General features: G+C 35.7%; 1 protein-coding gene across 6 annotated transcripts in view; it reads right to left on the reverse strand.

Moving 5' to 3' along the window:
* DIAPH2 (diaphanous related formin 2) overlaps positions 1–19,203 on the reverse strand; it is a 942,090-nt gene that overhangs the window by 447,149 nt on the left and 475,738 nt on the right. For all 6 annotated transcript variants that reach the window (XM_049873110.1, XM_049873109.1, XM_049873108.1 and 3 more), the window contains one exon: positions 9,023–9,152. In XM_049873110.1, the coding sequence (XP_049729067.1) occupies positions 9,023–9,152 (130 nt within the window). The remainder of the gene's footprint in view (positions 1–9,022; positions 9,153–19,203) is intronic.

Consider the following 19,203-nt stretch of genomic DNA (forward strand, 5'->3'; position numbering starts at 1 on the left):
TCTGTGTTGTAGTTCAAGAATCAATCACAGTACATTTGATGTAAGAATATCCACTTTTTCACTAACTAGCTTGAATCAACAATAACATACAGCTGAGCATTATTCCTACACATTCTATTTCCTGACATTGAAGCCAATGACACAATAATAAAAGTGACAGCAGTGACAGTCTCTTGGTGAAATTTTTAACTCTGTATGTGCTAAGGACATGTTAGGATTCAATGATATATACCAAAACCAAAAAATCAAACCCAGTGCTATCGAGTCGATTCTGACTCATAATGACCCTATAGGACAGAGTAGAACTGCCCCATAGAGTTTCCAAGGAGTGCCTGGCAGAATCAAACTGCAGACCCTTTGGTTAGCAGCCGTAGCACTTAACCACTATGCCACCAGGGTTTCTCAGTGATACGACAGCATAATATTGATAACACATATAGTGAAGATCGCTCTAAATATTTACGTGGTAGAGAACGTCGTTGGTGTTTATTTTCTTCTCTATTTAATGCTGAGTGCATCCATCCTCTATTAGACTAACACATGCTTTGATACATTCCTTAAGTGACAAACAACTTGCTAAAAACAATAATGATTTACAATAATGTCAGATCAATCCTGACAGCATTGCCTATTTATATTTTTGAACTGCTTGTGATCATTATAGCTCGGCAAGGGTAACAACATATGGACCTTTTAAATTAAAATGCAGTGCAATCCTCACTTTTTATAAGTCATTAGACATCTTTAAAATTTGAATGACTGACTTTTAAAAAATGCTTTGGTAAAGCATAACATACTTTCACAAAAGTACACATAAGTGACCAGCTGAATGAGCTTTCACAAACTGAACATACCCTTGTAACCAGCACCCAGATCAAGAAACTGAACATGGCCAATCCCCAAAAACCTTCCGATGATCCCTTCAGTAATTTACCCACTCCATGGGTAACCATTATAATGATTCTAATACCACTGATTAGTTTTGCCTTAAACAACCACTTTAAAGAAAACTTTTTGAAGACATGGTTTTCTACGGGCTAGTTAATGGGGAAGAAGTTGAAATTAAATATCTGCAAATATATTTTAGTTGATTCAAGTACCCAGAAAATTTTAATCTGGGATTAAAGACAGCAGGTAGAATCAGGGTGATATTTAACAAACATTCACTGAGCTGAATTTACTATGTCAATATTGTGATAAATTTTGACCTGCAAAAGCAGACTCTCTTGTCGGGATGCAGTCAGGAACACTGAAACCAGTATATTGTAATACAAGATAGTATAGGATCAAATACCAAAAGAAAAGGTTGAGATAAGCATTATGGTAGATTGGGAAATGAAAAATCACAGAGAGCTGGACTAGCTGAGGAAGACTTCATAGAGGTGTGGGACTTAAGCTTGGCCTTCAGAGATACATTTGGTTCAAAAGGTCAGATAGAACAGGGTAGTATTTCAGTTTGGAACAAGCACAGAAGCCAAGGCTCTGGGACAGACAGGGCCAAGGTGTGAGTCAGATAAGCAAGGAATACAATTCTCTAGCAAAAAAAAAAAAGATTCTGGAATGCAAAAGCTTAGGTATCCTGACAGATGCCTATATAAATCTATAAATAATTGCTGAAATATGCTGAAACATTTCACTGAAATCCAAATGGCTGTGGCCCCTGCTTCTTTTCACAGCTACCTGAAGATATTAAAGTTTTAACCAAAAAGATTCCTCTAGAAATAAAAATGAATTAGTGTTTATATGTTATAAGTTTGAGACAGGTTGGTAATGACTAGATTACTAGCTAGCACAAAGAAAGTGAGACAGTATTTCCTAAGTCCTTTTGACATTTCAAATTAAAAATACATTTTCTATACATACTTTGGAGTTCTTATTGTTTCTATTATTTTAAAGAAATTTAATTTCTTTTAAAAAATGGCATGAGAGTAAAGACGAAAGAAGCATAACAAAAAGGGAAAATTTTACTTGGATAAATATGTGTTGGATTCTCTAAAATTTAATGATATTCCCTTAAATTTTATAAGATGTTTATGGTGTTGATATGACAGCAATACAATTCATATAGTAAGAATTATTTTTTAAGTTATTTCAAACAGTATATATAAAAAAGTCCAAACGGAGCCAAACAATTTAATTTTTTTATTAAAATGATGTAGTGGTACATGTGTACTCTATTTTATTCAGACTGCAAACATTTATGTAAATTCAATTTTACTGACATTTTGTTACACGGGCTAATAATAATTCTGTGCTTCCAAAAAGTTAGGTTAGAGCACAAAGTTTAAATCTGTTAGGAGATCCTACAGTTTAACATTTTCTCACATCTTGTGTTAAATGCTCTAAAAACAGTAGGATTTTGTTCCATAACTCAAAGAATTTTTTCAATAAAACTAATAGTAGACAATATAAAAGCATTTTTTTTCAGGCATTAGAATAAAAAATAGAAGAAATTTCAACAGTTAGGTATATATTACATTTAGACAGCTGACTCCCATTACTTCCTAAGCGAGTTAGTCCTTACTATTCACCATAAACTTTTATGGTTTGTGGCCTCCATAATTTAGGCCCTCCCCATTATTAATTCCATTGTTTCCAATTTTAACTTTCTCCTTGAAAGAAATAAAATAGGGCCCCAAAATTAATGTTAAGCCCCAGTGTTCTCCTTATTCTAGGTTATCTTGTTTTTCCTTTTGTATTTACAACACATTTCTATTTACAACTAATTTTCAAGTTGTCTGGTGGTACAGTGGTTAAGACCTCAGCTGCTAACCAAAAGGTCGCCCAACCACTCCTTGGAAACCCTATGGGGCAGTTCTACTCTGTCCTACAGGGTCACTATGAGTGGGAATTTACTTGATCAGCAACGGGTTTTTGATCTTTGGTATTCTCTATTTGTTAATTTCCTATAATGTCTTATTCTGAAATATACCGCTGTAAGAAAATGACATGCAATCACAGGCAGCCCCCAGGTTACAAATGTCCGACCTATGTACAACCCACAGTTATGAATCAACCCCTGTAAAGCCTATTACATTAAAAATTTGAGGTACATACAATGGTTCATAATAACAAATGGGCACTACTTTGCTACATGCATCAAAACATTATTATTAGTAGTAGTAGTAGTATTGCTATATTATGTTAAGATGTTTTAGTGTATCTGGAATTGTTTCTTTAATGTTTTTTATGTATAGAAAGGCATACTACGCACTAAGACAAACGTGATTAAATGACGTTAGATACACACCTTACCCAACTGTTCCGATTTACATACAAATTAGACTTAAAGACAGACTTAGGAACAGAACTCATTGGTAATCCAGGAACTGCCTGTACCATTTATTGAGCATTTAGTTCTGTCTGAGATGCTGTGCTAGCATTGAGGCCATACAATAAATAGGACATACTTCTTGCCACAAAGGAACTCAGCCTAGATGTATGGATAGAAGCAAACAAATACGAAAAAATGCAACCTGGTATGTGCTATATTCCCAATAAGGCTTAAGTGCTACTGTGGCACAGAGAAAGGAGAGGTTAATTCTGCCAAAACAGAGCTAGAGAGATTGTGGACAACTACGGAGAGGAAGTAGCATTTACACTTCCAGTAAATCTTTTACTTGCTCAGCGTTTACTTTCTGTATGCTTTTCAATATGTGAGCATGAATCTCTGTTGTACAGTTTAGACCACAAAGGAAGTAAAAATGTAGCTGAAATATATGTAATAAAATAACTCTGGACAGCATCTGCAAACCTACACTACCTCTACCACCCAGTTGTGTGATCTTAGGCAATTCCTTCATCATTTTGGGCCTCAGTATCTGTAAAATGATGAGTTCCGACTTAAAGCCATCTTGGGTCCTTTTGACAGGGCCTGGACAATCTCCAAAGCTTCTAGTTCTGAAGTTTCTGAAAATCCTGTTTTGTTTCCCCTCTCCACTTTTTCACTCTGATATTTTTTCTTTATTTAATAGATTTTTTTTTCCTACATTCTTTTCTCTAATCTGAACTTTCACCTTAATTAATCCTGTTAAAAAGTTAAGGTGGCTAAATAAATAGCCAATCAGTTACTAATATGACACGGGAGAATGGCAGATATCAAAGGTATAATTTAATCATTAAAATTTATAATAATTTAATTCATAAGAAATTAACACTGTTTACAGGAAATTTAACCAGCTTTTATCTTGTACGATGGCATTAATTTACCTGAAGTGAAAACCATTTCAGATTTATGAAAAATCTTACGATTAATAGTACCTTCAAATACATTAACATGATTTTTCCCCTATTCGATGAAATGGTTTTAATTAAACTTTACTAACCCTTTTCATTTAACCCCTGCAGCCAACCTATAAAACACTAGAGGTTTTAAATCAAACTGTAAAAATCCTCAAAGCTGAATGTTAAAGTGCTACCTATGGGAAGGGGGTGGAATAAAGGATCTATCAAACATGTCTAGTAAAGCAGCAACGCTTTATACAATGTATGTGTGCTTGATTTTAAAATTAATCATGGGGGGGAGTAGTTGGGGGTTATCAAGTGTGTTTTCAATGTTTTAAGGGCATTCAGAGTCTCTATAGAAACCATTATTCTCTCTTGAGACTCACTGGCATGTCAGACACGAATGAGAAGACCTGCAGATTTATAATTTCACACAGAATAAAACTACCAAAGTATATTATTTTATTAATTTTATTGGCAATAAAATTACATAGTACCATTTAATTCTGAACTTCATAAGGACTATGAGCATATATCTGTTCAGAAGAAAGTTATGCAATCTCCTCCCTCACCCTGTCTGCTTGCTTCCACTTCTCCCTGCAATAACTACCTACGAAACTAAAATACTAAACCAATCACATCCTCCAAAAATAGAAACATACTCTATAATTCTTTAGGCAATGCTTCATCTTTTCCCACCAAAGCACCCCTAATGGAAGAGAAGATTGAATGCACACCCCTAGGGATTTGCTGCAAGTATGAAATTTCTTTGAAGACATCTGTTTTATTTTAAAAATTCATGTAAATTTTACATTCTACTCCACAATATATTTTAATGTAAAAATGATGTGTTTTCTCCCAATATCTTTGAGATACAAAGCTCTAGGAGTACATGCCAAATTTATACCATAGCTTCACATCTGCCAAGACACACACAATTTTAGGAGTTTAGCTTTACAAGAAATAAAAGTAATTATGAAATAAATTTTTCCAAGTATCCCATGTATTTCCTTCCTTCAGTTTTCCTTTCATGTTAAGGTTTTTTTTTTTTCTTTTTGCCTTTATGTTTGTCAGTAATTTTGATGCCTGTAACTTTAGTAATGAGCTCAAATAAATTTATGTGCTATACCAGGCAGAAAAGACCCTTACTCTATAGAAATGGGTACTTAGAGTCTAATACAAAAACATGGAAAAAGGTATTGGTAGTCATGTAATTGTTCTTTAAATTTAAGTTCTATAACCTATTTATAAACCAAATTGTTTCATCTTACCTATAGCCCTACAGTTTAAAAAAGGAAGGTACTTTTTATTTTTGAACAAAAGGCAATCATTTCACAAGAGGCTGTACATCATCCAATAAAATGAATTATATAGTGTTGACCTATTTTTTATTTTCACTGGTAGACTGTGAATATATATGCTAAACACAGTAATGGTGGGGACAGAATGGAATTCAAACAGGACTGAAACGTATATTAAGGAAACAAGACAAGTTAGATTCAAATACCAAGAGGAGGTTTTTAACTATAAATAAGAGGTAATTGGCTTGACCTTTTGCAATGTTTTATTTCTCCCTTCAAACTAAATTCAAAAGCATTTCTCCTAAGGCTTTAGTAACAAAACATTTAAAAAATGGATTTTGAGCAGTGATTTGACGTATGATAGGCAGTTATCTTAGAGGACAGGACAGGTGAGACTTCAGACATGAGATGCAGTGTTAAATCGTACACAGACAGCAGTGTTATAAAGGAATAAAAAGGGCTCAAGAGAAAATATGTCTGGGCACAGTGCAATGACAACTAGGAGGAAATTAAAGAGGGATCGCAAGCAGGTGGAATGTGCTTAAGAACATATTTGAGCTGAGAACTCTAAGTCTGAATTTTATAGGGAAAGAAAAGACCTACCATATTTTTATGCAAATAACAAGTACCTTCCATGTTTCATAAGCAACTCTCTGCCAAGTTTTTTTACAAGTTGCTGAAAAATACCTTGGGGAGGGGAGGGTGCAGTAGTCAAAATAACTCGAGAATAGGGATTGCTGTGGCCCAGTGATATAGGAAGGGAAATTTTGGCAACAGTCTTTTAAACTCACTGGCAGAAAGACTACTCGAAAGCAGAGATGCGTAAAATATAACAAAGAGATTTTGCTTTTGAAATGGATACAGAGAAAGAAGTTGGAGATATTGTAAAAGAAAAATATAAATGGATTCACCAAAAGCCCAGATATACAAAACAAACAAATGTAATTGAAGATAATACATACATAGATGAGAATGGAGGAACTATATGGTGTCCCTATGACAATTCCCTTCTAATAAGATAAGCAAAACTAAAATATTAGTAAAAAAAAAAATTGTGTAGTATATAAATTATTACTATTAATAATTATGGTACAGATAGTTGTATAGTAGCTGCAATCTCATGTGTGTCAGAGTAGACCTGTGCTCCACAGGGTTTTCAATAGCTGATTTTTTGGAAGTAGACTGCCAGGCCTTTTTTCCGAGGTACCTCTGGGTGGACTTTAACAGCCAACCATTCAGTTAGCAGCTGAGTATGTTAACTGATTGCACCACCCATGGTGAGTTGACTCGACAACAAGGAATGGTGTTAGTCGTGACAGTAGCAGCTGCTTACTTACTATGTGCCAAGCATTTTACTCGATGCTTTACATATACTAACTCATTTAATTTTATGGTTACTTTCCTTCCTATTTTAAAACATACAGATGAGAAAACAAAAACTTGGACATTTAAGTTACTGAGTCAATATTACGCAACTTGTAAGTAGTAAAGCTGAAATCAGAACTTCAAAACATCTAACCCAAAAGGCTGTGTTGCAGAGTCGACCTTCACCAGTAGCTGTGGTGACTAAAAGCGTATGATGTGTTTTAATGTCTATTACCTCTATGAGTATATACAAGTATTTTGACTTAGAAAATCAAAGCCGATATAAGTTTCATTCCAGGCTTCATTTCAGTCATTCCAGGCTATTTTGACTAAATATATATATATATATATATAACAGATATGGTCAGGTAAACTATCCTCCATATAAGACTTAAAAACTGTTACCATAAAATTGACAGTTTATTTGAACATATTCTTGATACACTTCATTCCAAAATCTTTTCAAGTTGGATGAACATAATGAACAATCGTAAAATTTAGAAAAAAATTCTGATAGAGGTCAATTAAAAAAAGGTAATAACAGTATTGAAATGATCTAATTTCAGAATTGGTTCTATGACATTTCACATGTTTCAAATTACAGCACTAAGTTTCTAAATGTTGATATCAGTTACATGTCAATAATTATGCCTCATGTCACAAAGGTGTATTTTAAAATACAAGGGACAAGGTATAGATCTTCAGGAAAGCAACTGCCAGAATGCTATTACAGTAATAGTGAGCATAACCTCCGTTCATATTCTAAAAGTTTTCTTAAAAAAGAAAATAAATTGTATTGTAGAGTCATACTTTGTCTCCTAGTCTTTTTCTGTTCCTTGAAATATAAAACAAGACAAACTGAATGAAACTGAAATATTTTTAAGGGTTAGGTTGAAAATATGAGAACAGCAGAGATAACCATTGCATGATGTAACAAAATCAATATTCTGGGTTTTATAGACACACTTTTTTTTTTCCTTCAAAGGACACTAACAGGTTTAGATAGTTTGTAATAAACTTGGGAAACATATATGCTTTTGAGTCCTTACTAAAAGTCCTCAGAGTTATAGGGAAATGGTATTATTACAATGCAATTTCATATATAAGATTTATGGCAAGCTTTTATTATGTAAAAGGAAAAAGGTAGTTCTCCATATATATAATCTCAGCTTCAGAAAATATTTCCTTGATTCTCCTATCCTTTCATTTTCCAGCCTCCTATACCCAAACTCATTGCAATCTTATAGGAGTAGGCAATACTTGCTAATTTCCTGACGAAGCTCATTTCTCCAATTTAAAGCCTTGGAGACCTGTTTATACTCCCTCTCCTCTCCCTCATGGTGCCAAGTCCCACCCATTCTCTTCCTTCAGTGATGTCTGTCTGACTACTCCATCAAGACCAGACTCCTCAGCATGACACTGAAGTCTCTCTGAGAGTCCACCTTATTGCGCCAGCCTTACAATCAATTAGTCCCATCACCTGTCCTAAAGTGCTCTTCCTCTAGGCTTTGCTCATGCTGTTCTTCCTCTGGAAAGCCTGCCTCTTTTTCCCTGTCTGTAAAAATCAGATCCTCAAGTTTCACCCTTTTGGCCTTTTCCAGAAAGCCTTTTCTTACCTATACAGCAAAAACTAATTTCTCCTTCATCTGAACTACAGTACATTATCATTTCTTGTAGCATGTTTCGCATTCATCCTTGTTTTATCAAGTATGTGTATATATGTCTTTCCTCACCTTTTAGATTTTGAACACATTCAGGCAAGAACTGTCTCACAATCATTTTGATATCACCAAAAGTCCCTTAGTATGGTTCCTATGCAAGCAATAAATACTAAAGCATTCACCAAATGAATGAATCAATGCATTACCTGATCAGAGAGATGAAACCTTCAATAAGCTAGCAGTGTTAAAAAATAACAATGACACATATAAAGTGAGTCAAGTAGGTAATTAAAATGCACTATACTGTCAAATATAAGTTAATAGAAACTATTCTACTGCTTTTCTTGGAGCAGTTATAACCACAGAAATACTTTTACAACAATTAATAATGCTTATAGGTTCCTTAATTCAACCATTTAAAATAAAATACTATGGCAAGAAAGAGTCTCAAAACAATTACAAATCAATTACCTTTGCTTGCACTTTCTACATGCTCCAGTTCTTCGGGAAATTTCAGCATATCTCGGTATTTTTCCTCACAAATTTCAGCAATAAAATGCAAAAGGGTTGTTTTTTGATCTGCTGATTTAGTATCTCTAATCTGAAAGGAAACAAAAAGCCCAGTGTTTCTCAGTAACTAAAACTCAGGGTTTTTTTTCCTTTAAGCAGGTGAAACTAATAAATGAATGAACAAATTCAATACATTATAATTGATTGAGAAATTTTTCTAAAACTTTGGAGTAGGTTTCTGATGCGATCTAATAGCAATGATTGGATTTTAAAATGAGAGAATAATCACCAATAAACAAGACAAATTAAATTTTATATTTAAAAAATCTGAAACAGTATGACAAAATTAACTTTTCTTTTTACAAGAACATTCATTTAAGTATTAATAGAACAGTCCAAGTTAATGTGCCCTTATGTTATATAACCAGTACTCTGTGCTATTTGCTTTATTACAAAAAATGTGTTCTTGAACTCTGCATTCATTTGTGAAGCTATATTTACACCTTCCAACACTGATGCAAATTAATATAAAACAATAAGCACATTTTACCCTAATTTCTATTCTCATGGCCATCAGAAAAGAATAAGATTTTTTTAATTATTATTTATAAGAAGAATCTGACCACACACTCATGATGGTAATAAAAACTTTGGTTGTCTTCTTACATATTGCATCTTTTTTTCAGATACTCTAGAAAAGAGATGCCACAGTTAGAATGATAAAAACCTTTAGAGGACAAAAAAAGAAAAGAAAAAAAAAAACACCGGCACTAAGATTCTAGTGTTTTCCTTCCTGTAACTCACATACTAGACAGGCTAAAAATGAAATCAAAGATTTACTTAGAAACAAAGCATAAGCATGGCATAAAGTATCAGGTTTTCTCAATCTATTAAATGTTTTAATTCTGTAATCCTTAGATGATGGGTTTGTCCACTGATGTTCAAACTGATTTGGAGCTTTTAGCTTTAAGGATTAGTCTGTTTAGAACAAAAGAGTATTTTTCACAAACAGGCTTACGAAAGGGCTGCAGAGAATATTTAGATAATTGCACAGTAATTTAATCCTCATTGTCTTAGTGAATAAGAAAAAACAAAACAGCATTTAATAAATCAGGCCCATACTGAATGTTCTGTATTAGAACTTTTTAACAGGTATTTCAGTTCCAATGATATGAACTTAAAAGAATAGTTTTAAAGGTTGAAAAGTAATAGCCACTGAAGGCGTGATGCTGACAGTTCAAAAACCCAAAGCAAACCATTGCTGTGGAGTCTATTCTGACCCATAGTGACCCTACAGGACAGAGCACAAATGCATCACAGTGTTTCCAAGGCTGTCATATTTATGGAACAGACTACCACATCTTTCTCCCAGCTGGTGGGTTCAAACCGCCAACCTTTTGGTTAACAGTGGAGCTCTTAACCACTGTCCCACCAGGGCTCCTTTGACAGTTCAAGTGGTTACAATTCTTTCTTTCTTTCTTTTTTTATTGTGCTTTAAACGAAAGTTTACAATTCAAGTCAGTTTCTCAGACAAAAACTTATACACACATTGTTATGTGACCCTAGTTGCTCTCCCTACAATATGACAGCACACTCTTTCTCTCCACCCTGTATTTCCCTGAGTCCATTCAACCAGCTCCTGTCCCCCTGTGCTTTCTCATCTAGCCTCCAGACAGGAGCTGCCCATGTAGTCTCCTGTGTCTACTTGAGCTAAGCAGCACATTCCTCGCCAGTATCATTTTATGTCTTATAGTCCAGTCTAAATTTTGTCTGAAGAGTTGGCTTTGGGAGTAGTTTTAGTTTTGGGCTAACAGAGAGTCCCAGGGCCATGACCTCCGGCATCCTTCTAGTCTCAGTCAGACCATTAAGTCTGGTCTTCGTACTAAAAAAAAAAAAATTTTTTTCTTTTTCGTACTAGAATTTGAGGTCCGTGTCCCACTTTTCTACCGCTCCTTCAGGGATCCTCTGTTGTATTCCCTGTCAGTGCAGTTATTGGTGGTACCTTGGCACCATCTAGTTCTTCCAGTCTCAGGCTGACAGAGTCTCTGGTTTATGTGGCTGTAATTGTTTCTTTAAGAATTTCTCAGATTGTCCTATCCTTCATAATAAAATATTTAAAATTTTACATTATCATGCTGATCCTGCAAACACTTTGAAGTACAAGGATGAAATGACACCATTCAAGGACAAACTATAAGAACAAAAAGCAATAAAAAATCTCAAGGGCAATTAGTCTTAAGTAAGGTATGTAGCTGTGGAGGAGTCAACGGGGGGTTGACATTCCTAAAGTGAAGTCTTTACTTGGGTTTACTGGGCTATATGTTGAGAAAGTACATTATCTCCAGAGTACGCTGGACATTCCAAATGGTAAGGCAATTAACATTTTCATTTTCCTTACAAACTTACTAAAATCCTAAATCCTAAAAATATTCGGTACTTAGGGAAAATCAAAGGTACATCTTCTTAAAAGAAAGGAAAATGATCTGTATTTTATGAAATCTGTAGAGACAAATACAAAACAAAGAACACAATACAACAGCAAAAATTTACATACTTTTTCAGAATACCGAATTGTACAAGAATATTAGGATTTTTTAAAATAAAAATTGTACACACATAGCCAACACTGGAAAGGAAAATAACATTGTGCTCATATGTCATTTTATGCTTTTTTTTCTTAACTAAGGTATTAATACTGTTTTACATTTAAAAAAAAGCTATTCAGCTTTAGCATGCATAATCATGAGTGTTTAATTTACAAAAATAGTTGTTTCTATTTATTTATATCCATCTAGAATCATGTCCATTGACAATGTAATTTCTCCACAGAAATTTAGTATCATTAATGGTTATATTGAAAAAGGATAAAGAAAATGTAACATTTCAGATAAATAAGTGTGTTGAAATCGAAAGGGCTGTACATAGAATATGCATGTGCTTCTTAGAATCTGAATATTCCCTTTTAAGCTTGGGCAAACATGGCTAAGCGCTTGTCTTCTAAAGCTGAGAAATATCTTAGTTGGTCTGGGACAAACTGCTAAATCTGTATTGCAATACTTACTTTTCAAAAACATCACAAACAGTTATTTTAATATGTCAAACTGTTAGAAAATCATGAGAAAATACATAGTTGTTTTTATGTTTCTGTATGTATATGGCCCTTACAGCATCCCTGGGTGGCAGAATGGTTAAGTACTCAGCTGTTAACTAAAACTTTGCAGGTTTCAGTCTACCCAGAGGTGCCTGAAAGAAAGGCCTGGCAATCTACTTCTGAGAAATCATCCATTGTAAACCCTATGCAGCACAGTTCTACTCTGACACACGAGGGGATGCCATGTGTCAGAATCGACCCAATGGCAAATTGCTTGGTATGGTTTTTTGGTATCACCCTTAGACCAATTATTTTTAAATAAATTTATGATATTACATTATAAGAGGAATTAATTTTCATTTATTAAAATTTATTTACTTTGTCATTACATGTCTTCAGTTTCTTTTACCACATCTACACAATGCAAAGGCATTCGACTCTGCGGTTTATAACAAACTATGAATAACACTGCGAAGAATGGGAATTCCAGAACACTTAATTGTAATGCTCATGAGGAACCTTTACGTGGATCAAGAGGCAGTTGTTCGGACAGAACAAGGGGATACTGATTGGTTTAAAATCAGGAAAGGTGTGCACCAGGGTTATATTCTTTTACCATACCTATTTCATTTGTATGCTGAGCAAATAATACGAGAAGCTGGACTATATGAAGAAGTACGGGGCATCAGGATTGGAGGAAGAGTCACTAACAACCTGCGTTATGCAGATGACACAACTTTGCTTGTTGAAAGTGAAGAGGACTTGAAGCGCTTACTAATGAAGATCAGAGACCACAGCCTTCAGTATGGATTGCACCTCAACATAAAAAAAAACAAAAATCCTCACAACTGGACCAATGAGCAACATCATGATAAACAGGGAAAAGACTGAAGTTGTCAAGGATTTCATCTTACTTGGATCCACAATCAACAGCCATGGAAGCAGCAGTCAAGAAATCAAAAGACGCACTGCATTGGCTGAATCTGCTGCAAAGGACCTCTTCAAAGTGTTGAAAAGCAAAGATGTCACCCTGGAGACTAAGGTGCGCCTGACCCAAGCCATGGTATTTTCAACTGCATCATATGCATGTGAAAGCTGGACAATGAATAAAGAAGACCAAAGAAGAGTTGATGCCTTTGAATTGTGGTGTTCGTGAAGAATATTGAATATACCACGGACTGCCAAAAGAACGAACAAATCTGTCTTGGAAGAAGTACAACCAGAATGCTCCTTAGAGGCAAGGATGGCGAGACTGCATCTTACATATTTTGGACATGTTGTCAGGAGCGATGAGGCCCCGGAGAAGGACATCATGCTTGGCAGAGTACAGGGTCAGCGGAAAAGAGGAAGACCCTTAACAAGGTGGATTGACACAGTGGCAGCAACAATGCAGTGAAGCATAACAACGATTGTGAGGATGGCGCAGGACCGGGCAGTGTTTCGTTCTGTTGTGCATAGGGTTGCTATGAGTCGGAACTGACTCGACGGCACCTAACAACAACAACAATACACAATTCATACAACAGCAATTTTCTCTTTTTCAGGCCTTATTTTGCTCTCCCAAGTAGACTACTTGAATATCTACATTCCTTGGAGAAGAACAAAAGTAATCTAATATGAGTATATACAAAATCACTTCCAAAGTATTTGGGTTCATTTATGAAGAAATAAACTTGATTTATATTTGATACCTGGTTAACTTGAAATCATGCTGATTTTACACTAACATCAATATTTAAATATTTGCCAAGATTGCCTGTATCTCAGTAGTGGCTATGTTACAAGCATGGGATCAAGCAAGAAGCCAAGTACCTTTTGGAATCCCTGCCTGTACTGTGTTCTCTCCATTAACCACCAGCAACAGTTAGGCCAGGGCATGACAGAGAAATATGACTTCTTTTTACAAGATGTAAAAGGATGAACAAAATGGTTACCCTACAATCTTTTGCCTTGTATACATATTCAAAGTAGACACAGACATCAGTTCCAGAAATTGAAAGAAGAAAAAAAACTCGTATGCTATTTTAATAAGTTATCAATGAATGATAACAATAAAAATGATAGAGTAATTTACTTTATTAACTGATAAAATGCCATCAGTTAATAAAGCATACAGAAAATTAAATCGTAACCATCTTCTGACCAATTAATGTTACATAAAAAGATTAATAACTGAATTTATTATTGTATCTACCTAATCTTTAATAGGAAACCCTGGTGGCATAGTGGTTAAGTGCTTTGGCTGCTAACCAAAAGGCTGGCAGCTCGAATCCACCAGGCGCTCCTTGGAAACTCTATGGGGCAGTTGTACTCTGTCCTACAGGGTCGCTATGAGTTAGAATCAACTCAACGGCAATGGGTTTGGTTCTTTTGTTTTTGGATTCTTTAATAACTTTCTGAAATGGTACATGAATATAAAATACCTTTAATAGAAAAACATTTACTTCTATAGCTAACTCTGATGACTTCACTTTTATTCTAATAATTATATATGCTATATTATGAAGGAACCCTAATGGTGCAATGGTTGAGAGCTCGGCTGATAGCCAAAAGGTGGGCAGTTTAAATCCACCAGCTGCTCCTTGGCAACCCTATGGGGCAGTTCTACCCTTATATTTGACATTTTAAATACATTTCTAAAACTTTAGTCAGGTAAATAGCAAAATAGCTGAATAACTAATTGACACATAAAACAAAGAAGCTCATGGATTCCAACTTATAGCAACCTGGTAGGGCAGGGTAGAACTGTCCCATAGAGTTTCCCTCCAAGAGCACCTGGTGGATTCAAACTGCTGACCTTTTGGTTAGCAGCCGTAGCACTTAACCACTACACCACCAGGGTATCCAAATGACAGATAAGATGGTTTTAATTCCAAACATTTTCATTCAAGCCTGAAAATTTGCAGTCTTAGTTGTGTCTTTGAAATCAGGCTGTTTGAGTGCACAGAGCTCAACACACATAGCCAGAGCAAAAGAGACAACATTTAAATTACCAGTGTCAGTCACACTCAATCTTTCTGCGAAGAACCCCTTCTGTAGGTAATTTTCCCTTCTGCTGAGATTTAAGCACATTTCTTCTTGCTCTGTCCTCCGTGGCAACTAAAAATAACTGGTCACTATGCTCTGTGTAACAACCTCTCACAGAGTGAAAATTCCTTTCTCTTCTGTCCTGTTCTCTAACCTAAACAATTTCAGTAACTTTAACTTCTCCACACAGTTTATTTTCCAAACATTTCATTTTCTTCATCATCCTTAGAATTTATTCAAAGTTTCCATTGCAGTGGCTTCCCCATCTACTGAAAAAAGCAAACAAAACTTCCAGGTTTCATATAGGAGGCCCTCTGTGAGCTGGTCCTTGCTGACCTTTCTAACCTGCCTCCCGCTGATTTCTGACGCATACCCTTTTTGTCAGTCTCATTACAATTGCTTGTGTATATTATGCAATGTCATACAACTGTGCTTTTACTCATGTTTCTCTGTCTAAGACTCCCTCACCTTCTCCCTTCATTTTTTTCTATCTGCCAAGTGAAAACCTACTTATATTTCAAGAATATTCAACTACCACCTCATTTCTAAGAATTCTTTATCATTAGGAGCAATCAATGGCTCCTCTTTCAATGTCTCTTCACCATAAATATTTCAATGCGATAGTTTCTTCCACTCACTATGAAGTCTTTCAATAGTAGAGACCCTGTTTTAGATTATATAGACATAAGTGTGTATATACATACATGTATGTATACATGTGCACGTGCACACACACACACACACATATACATACACACATATGGAGGCCTGGTGAGTTGAAGAGCAGTGGTTAAAGAGCTCAGCTGCTAACCAAAAGATCAGCAGTTTGAAACCATCAGCAGCTCCACAGGAGAAAGATGTGGCAGCCTGCCTCTGTTGAAAGTTACAGCCTTGGAAACCCTATGGGGTAGTTCTACTTTGTCCTATAGGGCCACTATGAGTCAAAATTGACTCAAGGGCAATGTGTTTGGGTTTTTTGGTGGAACATATGTATATTATATATATATACATATAAAATCCACACACACACAAAAAAACAAACTCATTGGTCGAGTTGACTCTGACTTATAGCAACCCTAGAGGACAGAATAGAACTGTCCCTTAGGGTCCCAAGGAGTGACTGGTGGATTCAAACTGCTGACCTTTTGGTTAGCAGCCAAACACTTAACCACTGAGCCAACAGGGCTCCATATGCATTACCTAGAAAAATTCTGGAATATACCAGGTTGTCAATAAATGTTTCTGAATGAAGAGTGTTCTCCATATAAACTCCCACTTATGTGGGTTATAGAGAAATGCTTCTAAATTAAAATCTACTCTTGAAATATGCAAGTGTATGTAGATATGTATATATCATTGTGTAGATAGATATATAACGATATATAGATATATGGACGTTGAGGACTAAGGTGCACCTAACCCAAGCTGGACTATGAATAAGGAAAACCAAATGAGAGTTCATGCCTTTGAACTGTGGTGTTGGCAAAGAATATTGAATGCACCATGGACCGCCAGAAGAACGAACAAATCTTTCATAGAAGAAGTAAAACCAGAATGTTCCTTAGAAGGAAGAATGGCGAGACTACTCACACACTGTGAACATGTTATCAGGAAGGATCATTCCCGAGAGAAGGACATCTTGTTTGGTAAATTAGAGGGTCAGCAAGCAAAAAAGAGGAAGATCCTCAACAAGATGGATTGACACAGCAGCTGCAACAATGGGCTTAAGCATAAGAACAACTGTGAGGACGCAGCACGACGGGGCAGTGTTTCTTTCTGTTGTGCATGAGCTCGCTATGAGTCAGAACCAACTCGATGGCACCTAACAACAATAGATATTTGGAACTATAGATATATAACAAAAAGGAATTCTGGTGGCACAGTGGTTTAGCTCTTGGCTGTTAACTGAAAGGTTGGAAGTTTGAATCCACCACCATCAACTCTGCACGAGAAAGACATGGTAGTCTGCTTCCATAAAGATTACAACTTTGGAAACCTTATGGGGCCATTCTACTCTGTTCTATAGGGTTGCTATAAGCTGGAATAGATTCGATGTCAATGGGTTTTAGTTTTCAGATATATAACCAGAAACTAAACTAGTTGCTGTTGAGTTGATTCTGACTTATGGCAATCCCATGTTTCAGAGTAGAACTGTGTGCCATAGAGTTTTCAGTGACTAATTTTTTGGAAGTAGATCGCCAGGTTTTTCTTCCAAAGCACCTCTGAATGGATTTGAACCTCTGACCTCTAGGATAGCAGCTGAGCACATTAACTATTTGCACCACCCAGGTACTCCACATAGGTACACACATACATATGACAAGTGGTGGTGGTTCCCAAACTTAGCTACATAGAAGAATCACCTGATAACCTTTTAAAATTCTGATTTGCAATGCCCAGGTCACAACCCCTACCAATTTAATCACAATCTCTAGGAATTGAAGGCAGACATCGGTATTTTTGCAAGAACCCCAGGTAATTCCAATGTGTAGCAAAGTTTAGGAACCACTGATTTAAAGAGTTAAATGTAACTCCAGTACAACTCATAGTCTGCTCCAGATCATAGTCTCTTTCAAACCCCTGAAATAACAAACAAGAATGTAACTGTGTTATATCATTTTGTATTTCTGTTTGCCAAGAACTACCTCAAGCCAAATGTTAGAAGCAAATTGAATGTTACTAAATACATATAAGATGTTCTCACTCCTTTGGTAAAAGTGGCAGTTGATTCAGGGACATTATTGAAATTAGTGAAAGGAAAAAAGAAAAAGACAAGCTAAATTGTTAAAGAGCTCATTTCTCATTTCTTTTTTAACTTAATGCTGATATATCCAATTTTTCTAATGCTCACTTAATTTCTTTTCATTGCTCTTTGGAGGTTTGGTTATTAAAAGATTTTTATACCTCCAAAAGGCAGGTTTATCACTCAGGCATCAGCTTGCATAGTTTCTCTCAGGAAAAGAAAATAATGCAAATAATAGGAGAAAGAGACAAATAAGTAGACTCAAAACATTTTGATCAGGAAAAAGGCCATGTTTCTAGAACAAAGCTTTGGCAAGTAATGACAGGCAGAAACAACATTAGTAGGCATTGTACTTTTTTCCCTTGGACGGGGGTGCTTTTCGGGGCAAGAAACGGACTAAAGGTACATTTTATTCCTCAAATTCTAGGAGCTGTTTGCCTAACTTGTATACAGTTCAAGCAATAATCCTGGGCTGCCTTGTGCTCTGTCACTGGAAATTCCTCTCAACATTAAGCAACATTTGTTGATCTCTTGGAACAGGCAAGCTGCTGGCAGCTTAATGAGGTGAACTGGGCTAGGTCAGAAACAGGAGAGGGAACTCCCACACCATCCCAGTACAGGAGGAGACCATTTGTGAGGGCACAACGCAAGCAGTCCCTAGACTTGAGTACAACCCACAGTTATAAACCAACCCCCGTAAAACCTATTATATTAAAAATACGAGGTGCAGAAAATGGTTGGTAAAAACAAACAGGTGCTACATTGCAATGCACATCAAAATATTCTTATTATTGTTATTACTGTAGTAATATGTTAAAGATGTTTTAGTATGTCTGGAAGTGTTTAAGTTTTTATGCAAAGACAGTACACTATATATTATATTCTAAGACAAACATGTGACTAACATTAGACATGAACCATACCGAACTGTTCAACTTAAAGACAGACTTAGGAACGGAACTCATTCTGAATCTAGGGACTTCTTGTATAATGTCTAAAAAAAAACCAGCAGAGGCACTGTTAGGTTTAGGACTGTTACTGAATACATAAGGGAACAGGAAAAAAACAAAGACTCCAGAAGTTTTAAGTTCTGATGATTAAAAGAAGGGTTGTATCATGTTGTCATCTCTTTCCTAAAGACAGCTCATTCTAGCTATTGCTTCCATTTTTCTGGAACAAGGGAAGCAATATCTCTAAAATGAGCTGTCTTTAGGAAAGAGATGACTTCATGTTTCAAACATTAAGTGTTAGCTACGGTGGAAATACTCTACGAGAAGGTGG

Source organism: Elephas maximus, chromosome X (assembly GCF_024166365.1).
Source record: "Elephas maximus indicus isolate mEleMax1 chromosome X, mEleMax1 primary haplotype, whole genome shotgun sequence".
In the NCBI taxonomy this organism is placed as follows: Eukaryota; Metazoa; Chordata; class Mammalia; order Proboscidea; family Elephantidae; genus Elephas; species Elephas maximus.